The sequence below is a fragment of the Peromyscus maniculatus genome, chromosome X, assembly GCF_049852395.1.
Source record: "Peromyscus maniculatus bairdii isolate BWxNUB_F1_BW_parent chromosome X, HU_Pman_BW_mat_3.1, whole genome shotgun sequence".
In the NCBI taxonomy this organism is placed as follows: Eukaryota; Metazoa; Chordata; class Mammalia; order Rodentia; family Cricetidae; genus Peromyscus; species Peromyscus maniculatus.
In genome coordinates, this window is record NC_134875.1 from 114,672,838 (window position 1) to 114,687,388 (window position 14,551).

The following is a 14,551-nucleotide window of genomic DNA, read 5'->3' on the forward strand; positions in this document are numbered from 1 at the left end:
CCCTCTCTCTTTTAGAGACAGGGTTTCTCTGTGTAGCTTTGGAGCCTGTCCTGGAACTCACTCTGTAGTCCAGGCTGGCCTCGAACTCACAGAGATCCGCCTGCCTCTACCTCCTGAGTGCTGGGGTTAAAGGTGTACACCACCACTGCCCGGTGCTTTATTAAGGTATTTTATCACAGCAAAAGAGAAAAGACAATTTCCTTTCTAGCTAAGGTCATCATGATGGGAACACTCTTTGTTGTTATTGTTTTGGTTTGGTTTGGGTTTTGAGACATAGCTTCACTATATAGCCTACCTATACTGACCTTTAACGCACTATGTAGCTCAGGCTGGTCCATAACTTGTGACCCTCCTGCCTCAGGCTCTAAAGTGGTGGGATTACAGGAGTATACCAGGCTTAGGAACACTCGCAAACTAAAAACACTGAGTAGATAAAGCAAGTAACCTGGCCCCACATTAAGCCCAGTTTCCAGTCCGTAGATCTTTAAAGTCCACATTGAGTCTGTCCTGATGTCCCATGACTGCTAAGTGCTTACTGTTTACAGATATTGAAGAACCTCCCTTAAATTACCAGGAAGTAAAACAACTAAACCTCCAACTTCGATTTCAATGGAAAGGACCTCCCACTCCTTTCACATTGCCAGATTTAAGTGCACACAAGACCAAAGGGAAACCAGAAATACTGACACTAAGACACCATAAAAACAACTTAGTTATCATACATTTATTTTTAACATAGCACCTCAGTTTCACATCATGTACATTTTCCAAGTTGGAAATCCTTAACTTACTATGTTCTTCACAGATTTTTCAACAAGTGTGAAAAAGAGGCAGTAAAGTTAGCATGAGTCTACAAATCACAATCCAAATATAGGACACTCGCAGAGATTTATGTTTAAGGTAAATACATAGAATGTTCCCAATGGTTAGCAAATGAATGAGACTCTGGCTGAGTTACATATTAGCACGACTTGTTAGCACAATATCATGAAAAGACAGAAAGCATCAAATATATACTTTGCTGTTACACTTTTTACTGTTACATGTACCTATAGTGAAAAAATATAATATACATTTTTACCTTCAAGGTTAAAATAGACAGTCAGCTCATTATCTCTCTTAGCCGATCACTATGAAGACTAAAATGGCTCTTTTTGCCTCTGGCTCACTTAAATACCTTACTTGTGCTGAAGATGAAAAGAATGGCAGTTCCAGTTCTTAAGAAGAGGGTATCCCTGCTTCCCAAGATAGGTGCAGTGGAAGCTGGCACACAAGGTGACTTGAAACAGAAACTACAATTATTCATCAAAGCGGCATATGATGGGTACTGTGTTCAGTCTCATGACAGAGCTCCCTGAAAGAACTCTAGGATCTAGTCTTATCATCCCAGACTGCTATGGACCTGGTACCTGAGGGTGTCCTTACTGTAGTCCCCAAATTCCAATTGAAGCCCTCGTAAAGCCTGCTGTCCTCTGCTCTTCAGAGTCATAAACCTAGTGTCGTTAACTTCCCACAGCCACGATAATAGCTGACAGGAGAAATCACAAGACAGGCAAACTAAGCATTCTCCAGCAGTTGTCAGCAAAGCTAGGCTTCTGCAGACAGAGCAAGTGCCAACGACTGCAACATGCAGTGTTTTCCATGTGTCCGTTAAGACCAGAGTCAAAGTAGGCAGCAATCCTACCAGCCTAAACCTAAATAGACCTGGGCTGCCCAGCTCATAATCACACAGTGGCTGCTTCAAACACATTTATAAGACTTCCTCTGAAAGTCTGTTTGGGGCTGGGCAGCGGCTCCCAAAATCTCTATGCTTTGTTTTTCAAGTCTGGTCCTCCTTGTCTGCTATTCTTGAGAGGTTCATATAATTAAATGCATTTCTCTTCACAAACAGGCAAAGCATGTATTCAAAACATGTATTCAAACTGCCATCAGTGATCAACCTGTCTGTGCAGGTGGGATGTTCCCACAGCCCATGCTGAAAGAGAAGCAAGCTGTGCAGGCTGAGAACTGAACACCATCCAGATCGTCCCTTCTTACTAGGAACTTGAATCACACTGAGTCATGATACAGGAAAGCTGGAACACCTATAACTAGAGTGGAAAGTCAACTAGCTGCTGAAGCCTGCGTTTTAAGGGAACACTCAAAACAGAAGTAATCCGCTGGAAAGAGCAAAGCCACTCACGTTGTAGTTAGTGAGGGGGAGATTTCTTTAACCACTCCTCCTTTTTCTTCTCACCCACACTGTTCACACCACAACCCAGGGAGCCTGCGTGGTGGTCACATGGGGCCATCTGCTTGTGACGAGATGGCAAATTGTTTTTACATTGGTAAGACCTCATTCCCTTGATGATATCTAGTCGGAGGTGTGATTGTAGTATGTGTTGAACAAATGTCTTAGCTTTAAGGTGCTAATACTATAATTGAGCTCTTTCTAACTACTGCTTAGAAAAAGACATTTGCAAATGTCTTTTTTGATTGCAAGAATCACATCAATTCCAGATATTGTCTAAGTGATATTCTAATTATATATATCTATTATGTCCACGGTTATGAGACCATTCAGGACACAGACAAATGTTTAGAAATCCTATACAGTCAACCACAGTTAAAGAAAAAATATTTTACAATAGTTCAGACATTGGTAGGAAGTCAAAAGAAAAGTTCATGTGTTTAGATTACTTATCTATCCCTAAAATGTGCTAAAATGGACCATTTGTGACCCAAGTGACCAAAGATATACTGGAGAAAACTATAAGCTACTACATATTGAGTTCATTTTTATCACAGTAGTCTATTTGAGAAAGCAAGTGCCCACAGGAATATGGGACTGGAATCTATTCAAAGCAATAGCTGTCCAAAGTTCTGCCAAGATTTAAAGTAATGTACTGCATCATCAAAGGTGAGGCATTAGAACAGTTTAATGATATTATTTTCCCTCAAATTTTATTTTTTGCTTAAATTTGAGAGAAATGTCTAGACCTAAAACTCCTTAGAAGATGTTTTCATATTTAAAGACCAATTAAGTCAATATATTTCAATATAAACAGAAAAGGCTTTCTAATCTATTCTTAGGATTGACAGAGGACTAAGTTGGAATCTATAAAATCAGGCTAGCATCCCAACTCTACCACTAGCTATCTATTTTTGTGGATTCCTGGGCAAAGAGCTCCCAGTTTTTAGGGTTGTAATCTTCCCATGCTAGCTATAGGAGAGAAACACTGGCCCTGCCCTAACATTCATATGGGCACAGCTTCCAGCTAAGCTGACTCCTTTCTCAATTAGTCCCAAACACTGATACTTATAAAGTGCTTAGATCTTTCCAACTAGAGCAAATATCTGCCTTGGTTATCACATTATACATCCATTTTTTTCTATTTACCATTGGAGTTTTACTTTAGGTCTATGGATAGAAAGGAGGCCACATGCTGTATGCCACTTACAAGAGATGCTAAAGACCCCAATAAGCCCAAGATCAGTTCCTACTGTGCTTTCATCTGTAGGACTGGAGGATCCCCATGCAGTAAGACAACTGAGCAACAAGGCAATTAAACCCCTATGAATGGAGGCAGTGTTAACCTTCATTCTGTAGAATTCTGTCCAAGTAGCAAATCTGCATCTCTCATCCCTCATCAGAGAAGCTTCTTTTTACAACAGATGACGATTAATTCCAGAGCAGTTTTATAGGTGATTTCAGTGTGCTTGCCTTCCTATATCATATTAAAGACTCTAAAAAACAGTATCAGGTATTGTAACCCTAAAAGTACACATTCTAAGAAAACACAGAAATAAAGGATGAATACTAGTCATATAATAATATATACTTAGATAGAAACACAAATATTTCCTTTCAAAAATCCATTTTTAAGCAACTCATAAATTGATCAAAATCGGGTCCAGCTAAGAATATTCTGTGTGTGTGTGTGTGTGTATGTATGTATGTATGTATTGGTAGGTGTTTAATGAAATGCCTAAATTAAAATATTGGTGATGGGCTGGAGGTATGACCCAGAGTTTGCCTAGAATGCATGATGTCCTAGGTTTCATCCCCAGCTCCACAAGAAATATATTGATGAGGCTATGACACTCAAAGGGCTTTGATTGTCCAATGCAAGTCTTATCCTTTAAGGGAAAAAAAGCCAACTAAATAAAATCCCAATCTCAACCCAGTTCCCTGGGTCATTAACTTCACAGGGAAACAGCAAGTCAGTGTTGTTAAACACAGTTAGACTAACGCTCCTTAGGCTGTGTCTGGTTGGTAGATTTGAAGTGCTACCGCAAGTGAGGGCATATGCACTGGACGATTTTGAGATAAAGTGAATATGTTGGTCTTTCCTGTATTAAATGTACCAAACACCAAACATGCTGTGAAACAGCTGCAATCAGAACACTGTTGAACATTTGTCACAGCCCCCACATCCCAGCATAAGGAAAAAAGAAGTCACCTACGAATTTGCACTGACCCATTCATAATCTTAGGAGGGCTTAAACTCAACCCCGAGCCCTCCCTACAAGAACAACAAAAGGCAGCCAAGGGAGAAAAGGAAATGCAGAAATAGTTCAAGTTTCCTGACTTTCCAAATTAAATCAGTTTCAAATCCTTAAATATGCATGGAAGAGATTCAACAATTTGTTTTTCTTTGGAAAAACATCATCTGTTTGAACCCTTCTCTTCTGTTATTAAGCTACTGATAAAGCTTGCCAAAGGAACAGGGAAGTATTAAATAAACGCCTATTTTTACTAAGCGCTCTCAGCTCTATTGAAATCAACAGCCTAATCTTGCATATTATAAATCTATCCAAAACCATTTCAGTAAGTACCCTGTGCACACCACATCCCACTATGCAAAGAATGGGTAGGTTGGCAAAATGCACAAGAGACAGTATGGCATGCTATAAGTCTCTCAAAGTAATGTGAACATTGGAATGCCCTGCTGAGGATTGGTGAACTAGGGACCCTGTGACCCTGTAAGTCAGTCATTTCCTACTTTCAACTGGGCTATACTACTACATTTCTACAGGATACTGGCTTTCTGCAAGTTGAGCTTGCTTATTCACTTCCACTAGAGTTAGCTGAGATCCTCTGAACTGTATATAAAGTCAATACTTCCCAAGGGCACACTTTACAGAGAACAAATAGTCATAAAGCCAGTGTGAAGATTACATTCTTTCATTATGTCTTCAGACCCAACGCATTTGAAATCCAGGCTAAAATAAAGACAACAATTGGAGAGTTGGTAGCCATTACCCTTCCCTTCTCAACCTGGATATGTGGGTTCAACAACAAATAGGTAGCTATCCAGCTACTCATATTTGATGGGTAGTTTCCAAGATCATGCATTTACAGAGATATTATCCTCATGCAGGATAAAAGTAGTGATCTGGAAACTATTTAATTTGATTAGGCAAGGAAATTAAAGTAGATTGTGCTTGCCCAAAAACGTACATGAAAAGGATTGAGTTATCTAGGTTGGTGGCTGAGATTGGCCAAGTTGAACAGTTCATTGCCAAAATCTCTACTTCACATAGGTGTAAAGACCCATTCTGATATTTAATAGAAAACAATAGTCATGTATTATTTATAGCTGATATAATATCAAAATGGCACTAGAGAAGCGTTTTTTGGCATATAGTGGTAGAGGGCACAATGCCAGTGTAAATCTGATGCTTTAATTATATTTCAGCTTTTGTTTTTATTGTAGTCATGCCTAAGACTATCCAGTTGGAATCCACATTATTCAGGAAACCAACCTACTGTATGAAACACACAAGAATAAAATGAGCATCCTGCTAGAACTTCAAATTCTGTAAAAATTATAAATTCTTAAATAAATAATGCTCTGAGTTATCTGATACAAGACCAATTTTAATAAGGAGAAATATTTAAAAGTGGTTAAAATGGAAGATAAATTCCACTGATAGTAAAGTTTTTAAATGGTACTTAGGATTAAACTTGGGGTTTTCTACATATCAGACGAGCACTCTACCACTGAGCTATATCCTTGGCTCTCTTTTTACATTTTATTTCAGACGGTGTCTCAATAAGCTTCTCAAGATGGCCTTGAACTTGTGACCCTCCTGCTTCAGCCTCCCAAGTAGTTGATAATTAAGATTTTAAGTACAATAATCAGTTGAAGACTTTTTTACCACCACTGTAAAATATACAAGAGTAGTGCAAAAGAGAAAATCATACAGAATATATTGTGCTGCTCACAGCTTTTGACATTCAGACATCTATGACAAGTGGTTGGGCTCAAACAAAAGAAAGATCATGGCAGACAAGGTCATCCACTGTCACTTGAGACTTGAGGATGTCACAACACTGTGACTGGACGAAGTTGTTCCAATTGGTTTTCCAGTGCAATCCGTTCTTGATGAACCTCCTAAAATGTACAAAACAAGGGAAAGAAAAGGAAAAGGCATCATTTCTCAGGTTCATCCCTATTTCTTTATACAGTCAAAGGAAATGCAGAACTGGACCGACAGACACTCAGGGACATGTGGTCTGGAAGGCACCATTTTCAATGCTGGTGATTAGACACAGATTCACAATCACTAACCTTCCAATGCCTTTCTGAAGATGATGAAATGCAACTGCTCAATTTTTCTTTGCAAGCCTGCCTTAGCCTCACTCTGTGTTGATGGGCTCAGAAGGCAGCAGAGAATGACATGAAATATTAAAAAAGCCAATAGGGGAGAACTAAAGGAGAAAGCGACTCCCAGTACAGAACTATGAGTCACTTCAACTAAGTTTCTAGTTGCAATCTCTGGCTTCTTTTCTGGCACAATATTTAGCTAGGGATGAAGGATAAAAAGATATACTGGCCATCCTTCCATCAAAGTCTCTTTTCCAGGCTCTTGCACATAATTCAGCTAACTTAAAGTAATTTTTGGGTAAAAGGAAGAAGAGACAGACAGTAATCTGCTATTCGGAAATTCAAACTATGTTGTTTTTCTTTTACTACATTTATTATTTATTTTACATCCTGACTGAAGCTTCCCCTCCCTCCTCTCCTCTCCCTCCCTCTGTGCACAACCACCCCATCCACTCCTCCTCTGTTTCTGTTCAGAAAGGGACAGGCCTCCCATGGGTGTCAACAAAGCATGGTACATCAAAGTGAGGTAGGACTAAGCTCCTCCCCTCATATTAAGGCTTGATAAGGCAACTCGGTATGAGCAATAGTTTCCCAAAAGCAGTCAGTGTTAGGGATAGACCCTGCTCCCAACAAACTTTCAGTCTTAAAACAGATTTTTCAGAGAAAAAAAAAGGATACATAAACACACTCAACTAGAATTGGCCAAGGTGGGAAAGAATTCTTATGTAAAGGCTCAATTCTGAGATGTTCCAGAAAGCCAACATATATTGGAAAACCAATGTACAGAACTCAACAAATGTTCATTCATTCATACTACTAGCAACCCATCTTCTATATCTATCAGCTCTAGGTCACATGCTGCTCTAGCTATGATGGTATCAGCAAAACCCAAGAAAGAGCAGGCCAGTGCCTTTTTAGGGCTTCTATTCAAATGGGTGGCAAGACAATGAAATGAGCGAAGAAGACAGATTTCAGAGGAAATAAAGAAGACGATGCACTGGAGAGCAACAGATGGGGAGAGAAAGAAGAAAGTATGACCAGGGAACGTTGCCTAGAGGTAATGCAACTTGAGCAGAGACATGAATGAAGCTGGAAGGAAGCTACTTAAACATGTGGGGTGAAGATATGCAGGGTGACTAAATGACAACTTCAAAGGCTCCAAGGGAGCAAATGAGTTTTGTGAATGTGATATACAAAAAGAATGGAGTTCAGTTGCTAGAATGCTTGCCTTAAAGAGTTCTATCCCTAGAACCACATGCACAGGTCACAGTGGCATGTGCATGGAATTTCAGCACTTAAGATGTAAAGGAAGGATAATTAAAAGGAGTTCAAGCCAACCTGGCATCCATTAGTGAATTTAATGTCAGCCTGAACTATATGAGATCCTCTCTCAATAAAACAAAACTGAAAAGAAACAAAAAGAACAATGGATGAAGCTGATCTACCCAAAAGCAGAAGGAGAGATGAGGGGATAAAGCCAAATGAAATAAAAATGAAGTTACTGAAGTGAAAATGAGATAAAAATACAAATCACTTCAAAAGAGTGCTGAATGACTTTCCAGGGTGAGGGTAGCATTTTGCAGCCCACCGCCAATGCACGAGGTTCCAGTCACCTTCCTCTGACGGTGTCATGTTCTGTTTCAACAGTTCTAGTAAGTGTATAGTAGTATGTAACCCTAGCGTGAATTGTCATTTCCCAAGTGGCCAATGATGTAGAATACCATCTCCTGTGTATTTATGTCATCCTACCGCTCCTTGGTGAAATATCTGTTCCAGTCCTTTGCCAATTTTTAAATTGAAATGTTTGGTTTTTTAGAGTTCTTATTCTTTTCTAAAGTTTTATTTAAATTTTTTTCATACAATATAGTTTGATCATATTCCTTACACTCCCCCAACTCATTTCAGATCCTTCCTACTTCCCTACCTACCCACTTCATGTTCTTTCTCACTCTCAAAAAAAAATTAAAGTCAAAACAGACAAACAAGTTGAAAGAAAATTAATAAGACAAAAATACCAAAACAAAACAAAAGGCATAGAGAGTGGGAAGGAAGGGGGAGGGAGAGGGAAGAGGGGGAAGGTAGGATATTCATTGTGTGTCGGGCAACTAATCCTGGGTATGGGGCCTTCCCTGAAGTACGGTCAATATACCAGGGAGGTTCCATTGGAGAAAGTTGATTTTCACTTTCCCAGCAGGCATCAATTGCAAACTGCTTCTTAATTAGAGGTGGGAGTCTGTGTCCACTTCGCCCTTCTCCATGCTGGAAGTTTTGTCTAGCTTGGACATGCACAGGCCCTGTGTATGCTATCATAGTCTCTGAGAGTTCATGCGTGCTTCAGTCTTGTTACATCTGGAAAATGCTATTTCCTTGGAGTTATCCACCACTTCTAGCTCTTATAATCTTCCCACCTCCCCTTCTATAGAGATTCCTGAGCCCTGGAGGGGAGGAGCTTGAAGACATCCCATTAAGATTGAGTGCTCCAAAGCCTCTCCCTTTCTGTACATTGTCTAGTTGTGGGGCTCTGTTAGTTCCCATCTGCTCCAAGAAGAAGCTTCTTCTCTGATGAGGGCTGAGTGAGACACTGATCTATGGGTATGATAAAATGTCATTATTAGTCATTCCATTGCTGTGCTCCTTTAGCAGAATGATAGTTGTAGGTTTTCCCCCTAGATTTACTTTTGAGTTTAAAAAGTTATTTTTTTAATCAGAACACAAGTTCTCTGTCAGATGTGTAGTTTGAAAATATTTCTTCCCCCTCTGTAACTTGTATCTTCACTCTCTGGTGGTTTTGGCAGAACAAAAGTGTTTTAACTTTAATGAAGGCCAATACACTAAGTTATTTTCTTAGAGATTATGCTTTTAGTCATTTTTTTATACTAAGGTCATGTCTAACCTCAAGTCATGAGGGTTGTTTCCTTTGTTTCCTCCTAAACGTCTTATAGTTACGCTTTCCATTTACACAGGGGAGCCATTTTTCAGTTAATCTTTGAAGGAGTGAGACTTCGATCAAGATTCCCTATCTGTTACATACAGACGACCAACTGTTAAACATGGTGGGAGACCAGCTTTTGGTTGGGTTGATTTTGCATCATTGTCCTTCATCAAATGGCTTTATTTATGTGATCTATTTCAGGATTCGGATCTATACACTGCTCTCAGCACCATACTGTCTTGATGACAGCAGCTTGACAATGATTTCTTCATTTGCTCTTCCTTTTCACACTGCTTTAGCAATTCCAAGCTCCTCGGCCCTCAGATACAAATTTTTGGATGTGGTTGTTTATATTCATAAAAAATTCCTGCTGGGATCTTAATTGGTATTGTCATGAATCTAAAGATCACTGGAGAGAAATATGACAACTCTATTCTATTGAATCTTCCAAATATACAAATAAAGCATATCTGTACCTTTAGGTCTCCCTGGATTTCTCTCAGAAGCATTTTTTTTTTAGTTTCTAGCATACAAATCTTATGTGTGTTCTGACAGATTTGTAACTAAGTATTTCATTTGGGGGAAGAGGCCAGCTACTATGAAGTAGTACTTTAAGAAAATTCCATTACCAATTATTTATGACTTATATACAAGACTATGACTGATTATTTTGTGTATTGATCTTATATCTTGGGACCTTCACAAATTCAACTGAACAATGGAATTATTTTTAAAATCCAATTTGCAATAATGTCACAAAAATTTTGGACAATTTGTCAAAAGATATGCAAGACTTATGTACTCAAATCTCAGAACCCCTCAGGAGTAATTTAGAAGAGAAATAGTTGTAGATACTCCTCTACTTTCAGATTAGCAAAATCAACATGGTTTACATGCCAGCTCTCCTTAAATTGATTGATAGAACCAATGCAAACCTAACAGTACTGCTAATGAGTTTTTATTTTGTGGTACTTTCCTACCCATTCTCAAATTTGCATGAGACAAAAGGCTTATAATATCCAATGGAATCATGGAAAGGGACAAGTTGAAATTTTTATATTGCCACATTTCAAGACAGTATAAGGCAACAGCAATCAAGACTGTGTGATAGTAGCATAAGGAGCCACAGAAAGACTAATGGAACAGAGTAAGAAGCCAGAACTGAACCTCCAATTATAGGTCATTAGAGTTAGGATAATGACACCAGAGTGAGCCAAGGGAGGAAAAGTCTTTACATCAAATGGTACTGGATTAAGGAAATACTACAATGGGGGAAATGAACCTTAACCCTAATGCCACATCACGTACAAATTTAATTTAAAAATGTAAAAGAAGAAGCAATAAAGTTGCTAGAGGAAAATGTGTGAGAATTATTTTATAACCTAGAGATATGCAGTTTCCTTACATAGAAAGTAATAAGCTTAAAAAATGACAAGTTTGGATTCTATCAAAATTTGAAGTATCTGCTCATAAAAGTATATAGTTATTACATAAATAGGTGATACAAACACTAGAAGGAAATATTGACAAACATATCTAATATTATTAACAATCAAAATATGTAAAAAGGTATCTGCCCACAGCTCAATGGAAGTCAGGGTAGATAAGAATCCCAATGTAAAAACTGACCAAAAAAAATTCAAATGTGGGTGCACATACATATAATCCCAACACTCAAGAGACTGAGATAGGAGGATCCTGAGTTCAAGGCCAGCCTGGACTACCCAGGGAGACCTTGTCTCAAAAACAAATAACATGGGGCTGGAGAGATGGCTCAGCGGTTAAGAGCACTGGCTGTTCTTCCAGAGATCCTGAGTTCAATTCCCAGCAACCACATGGTGACTCACAACCATTTGTAATGAGATCTGGTGCCCTCTTCTGGCAGGCAGAACACTGTATACATAGTAAATAAATAAATCTTTAAAAAAACCAAATAACAAAAATAACAAAAAAGTCCTCTGGTCAACACACTTGAAAATATACTTCATAAGATATATATTAAAGGCTAATAGGCACATAAAAAATAAATGACATAATTAGTCATCAAGGACATAATTAGTTATCAAGGAAGTAGAAAAAATTACCTTATCCCAGGCCAGGCTAAAATCAACAAAAATAAAATCAAATGTTGACAAAAATTTAAAATTCTCACACATTAATGGGCAGAGTATAAAATGCTATAAACACACTTTTAAAAGGTACAATTTCTAATAAAATCAGCTACATATACTTACTATGGTACTTTGAATAGGAATGGCCCTCTATACACTCATATATTTGAGTCTCCAGTTGGTAGAACTATTTGGGAAGGAGTAGGAGATATGGCCTTATTGGAGGAGGTATGTCACTGGGGGCGGAAGGCTCTGAGCTTTCAAAAGTCCCCCCGCCCCGAGACCTAATCCCTCTCTCTGCCTGAAACTTGCAGATAAAATGTAGGCTCTCAGCTACTGCTCCAGCACCATGCCTTTCTGCCTGCTGCCATGCTCCCCACCATAATGGCCATGGACACATCCTCTGAAACTGCAGTAAGCTCATGCAATTAAATGCTTCCTTTTATAAGTTTCCTTGGCCATGTTGTTTCTTCACAGCAATAGAAAACTAACTAAAACACTTATCAACTAATCCTGTTCGTTGATACCAACTTATTCTGTTAGGATAAATGAGAATATATTTCCACACAAAAACATGTCCAAAGTTTCTGTGGAGTGCTCTGTCATAAACGGAACATATACATCACTCCTCGCTGCAAGTTTCATGGAACATTTTTGGAGAGGAGGCATAAAGAATATAAGAGCCACAGGTTGTAAAGAGGACTAGGGCAAAATAGTGCTTTCTGAACATGACAGGCCCACTGCACGCATGAACTCACAGAAGTTATGACTGCCTGCACAAGATCAAGTCAGTGAACTTTCAAGCATGGATGGGGAGAGCCCAGAAGCCCCACTATTGGCAGGCTATGGTTGCTACCCAAGGGAGAGTCGGTTTTCTTTAGGGGTATGGTCCCTCCAGCTAGCTGCAATGAATGACCCCCCCCACACACAAATATAGGGACAGTACAAGTCTGACTCAGTGGGTTATTAAAAACAGATATGAGGGAAGAGAAGGGTGAATATGATCCAAACACATTGCATGAAATTCCCAGAGTAAGAAAAAGTATGTTATTAAAGAAACATGTTCAGTGATGCAGTTTTACTCACAATGTTCTAAAACTGTTAACAGCTCAAGTTTCCATCAAGAGACCTGATAATGGGATGGTGGCATATTCACTCAGCGCGGTATTAGGTAGCAATGAAAGGAACAAATTCTTCGTGCATTCAACAAAATAAATGAAACTCAAAAACTTGATTTAGGATACCATCATATAGAGTTACAGAACAGGCAAAAAGTACAGTATAAAATAATCTGAATGGTGGCTGCCCTGTGGTGGGGTAGAAGTGAAATGGGAGGGAAAGTGAGGAAGTGTCCTATGGTGATGGCAATGGTCTCTACATCCATCGAGTTTGCCTTCTATATACATTTGTTACAAGATCGCCAAGTATACAGTTAAGATTTGTATATGTTAAATTTCATGTCATAAGAAAAACCCATAAAAAAATTGAACTCTACAAGGCTAGCCTGTTCTGCATACATAGTGAGTTCCAGGGATGATGTAGAGAGACCCTGTCTCAAATAAAAACTTCAACACTAGCTAACAATATGCGTGCTGAAGTATTTAGAAAATGTATACAGATGTTGGTAATTTATTTGAATATGTGTCAAAAATTAAATAAACTGGTGAATAGAGGAGACAAACTGACACATGCATAAAAAACAAATATAATAAAATTGTAAAAACAGAACTAAAGCAGTGTTCGTACACATATTCACTGTACAGTTCTTCCAAACTTTCTGTCTTTAAAAGTTTGGTAATAAAATGTCTTGGCAGAGGTGGGGGGTACACAAAAGTCAGGGAGGGAAGGGGATAGAGAATGTTAAAGCAGCACCCGTGGGGTAGAAGGCAAAGGAGAAAAGCACAGGATCTCAGTCACAAACACTCTTTCCAGATGGGCACAGTGCTGCAGACCTGTCATCCCAGAGCTCGGGAGGTTGAGGCGGGAGGATTTTGAGTTCTAGGACATCCTGAGCTGCTTATCAAGGCCCCATCTTTAAAAAAAAAATGAAAAGCAAGCCAGGCAGCAGTGGTGGTGGTGGTGGTGGTGGTGGTGGTGGTGGTGGTGGTGGTGGTGGTGGTGGTGGTGGTGGTCGTGGTGCACACCTTTAATCCCAGTACTCTAGAGGCAGGGCCAGGCAGATCTCTGAGAGTTCGAGACCAGCCTGGTCTACAGAGCAAGTTCCAGGACATCCAAGGCTATACAGAGAAACCCTCTCTTGAAAAAAACCAAAAAAATAAAATAAAATAAGAAAGGAAGGAGGGAGGGAGGGAGGGAGGGAGGGAGGGAAGAAAAAAGAGAGAGAAAGAATGGAAGGAAGGAAGGAAGGAAGGAAGGAAGGAAGGAAGGAAGGAAGGAAGGAAGGAAGGAAAGAGAGAGAGAGAGACAAAAAGAAAGAAAGAAAGGAAAGAAAGGAAAGAAAGGAAAGAAAGGAAAGAAAGAAAGGAAAGAAAGGAAAGAAAGGAAAGAAAGAAAGGTAATTTTAGAGGAAAGCATGGCCATTTATGCCGATTCTTCTAAAACCTTAATTAATTAATTAAACAAACCAAAGCCCATTGGCCATAAGAGGAATGTGGGAAGACAGCAAGACCACACTAAGGTGCGCGCGAGAGAAAACAGAAAGTAAAAACAGTGAATGAGAATAATTTCTAAGAAAATTCACATGAAGAAGACCAGAGAACCAGAGCAGTAGCTACCCATTGAGAATTACTAATGCTGGAGTTGTTTATGTGTGGGTTAAGAATGACCCAGGAAAATCATGTCCCACCAAAACATGCTCAAGGCCTAACTCCCAGGACCTATAAACCTGATTTTCCATGTGAACAGAATCATGTGAGGATGGCACCATGCTAGATCGAGTCATTGGTGCTCTTAAT

The 14,551-nt window shown here is 39.2% G+C and overlaps 1 protein-coding gene across 12 annotated transcripts in view; it reads right to left on the reverse strand.

The window, feature by feature from the left end:
* Window positions 1–709: 709 nt before the first annotated feature.
* Window positions 710–14,551, reverse strand: part of Reps2 (RALBP1 associated Eps domain containing 2) — a 251,310-nt gene continuing 237,468 nt past the window's right edge. For all 12 annotated transcript variants that reach the window (XM_076561820.1, XM_042268750.2, XM_006973223.4 and 9 more), the window contains one exon: window positions 710–6,380. In XM_076561820.1, coding sequence (XP_076417935.1) covers window positions 6,312–6,380 — 69 coding nt within the window. In that variant the 3' untranslated portion in view covers window positions 710–6,311. The remainder of the gene's footprint in view (window positions 6,381–14,551) is intronic.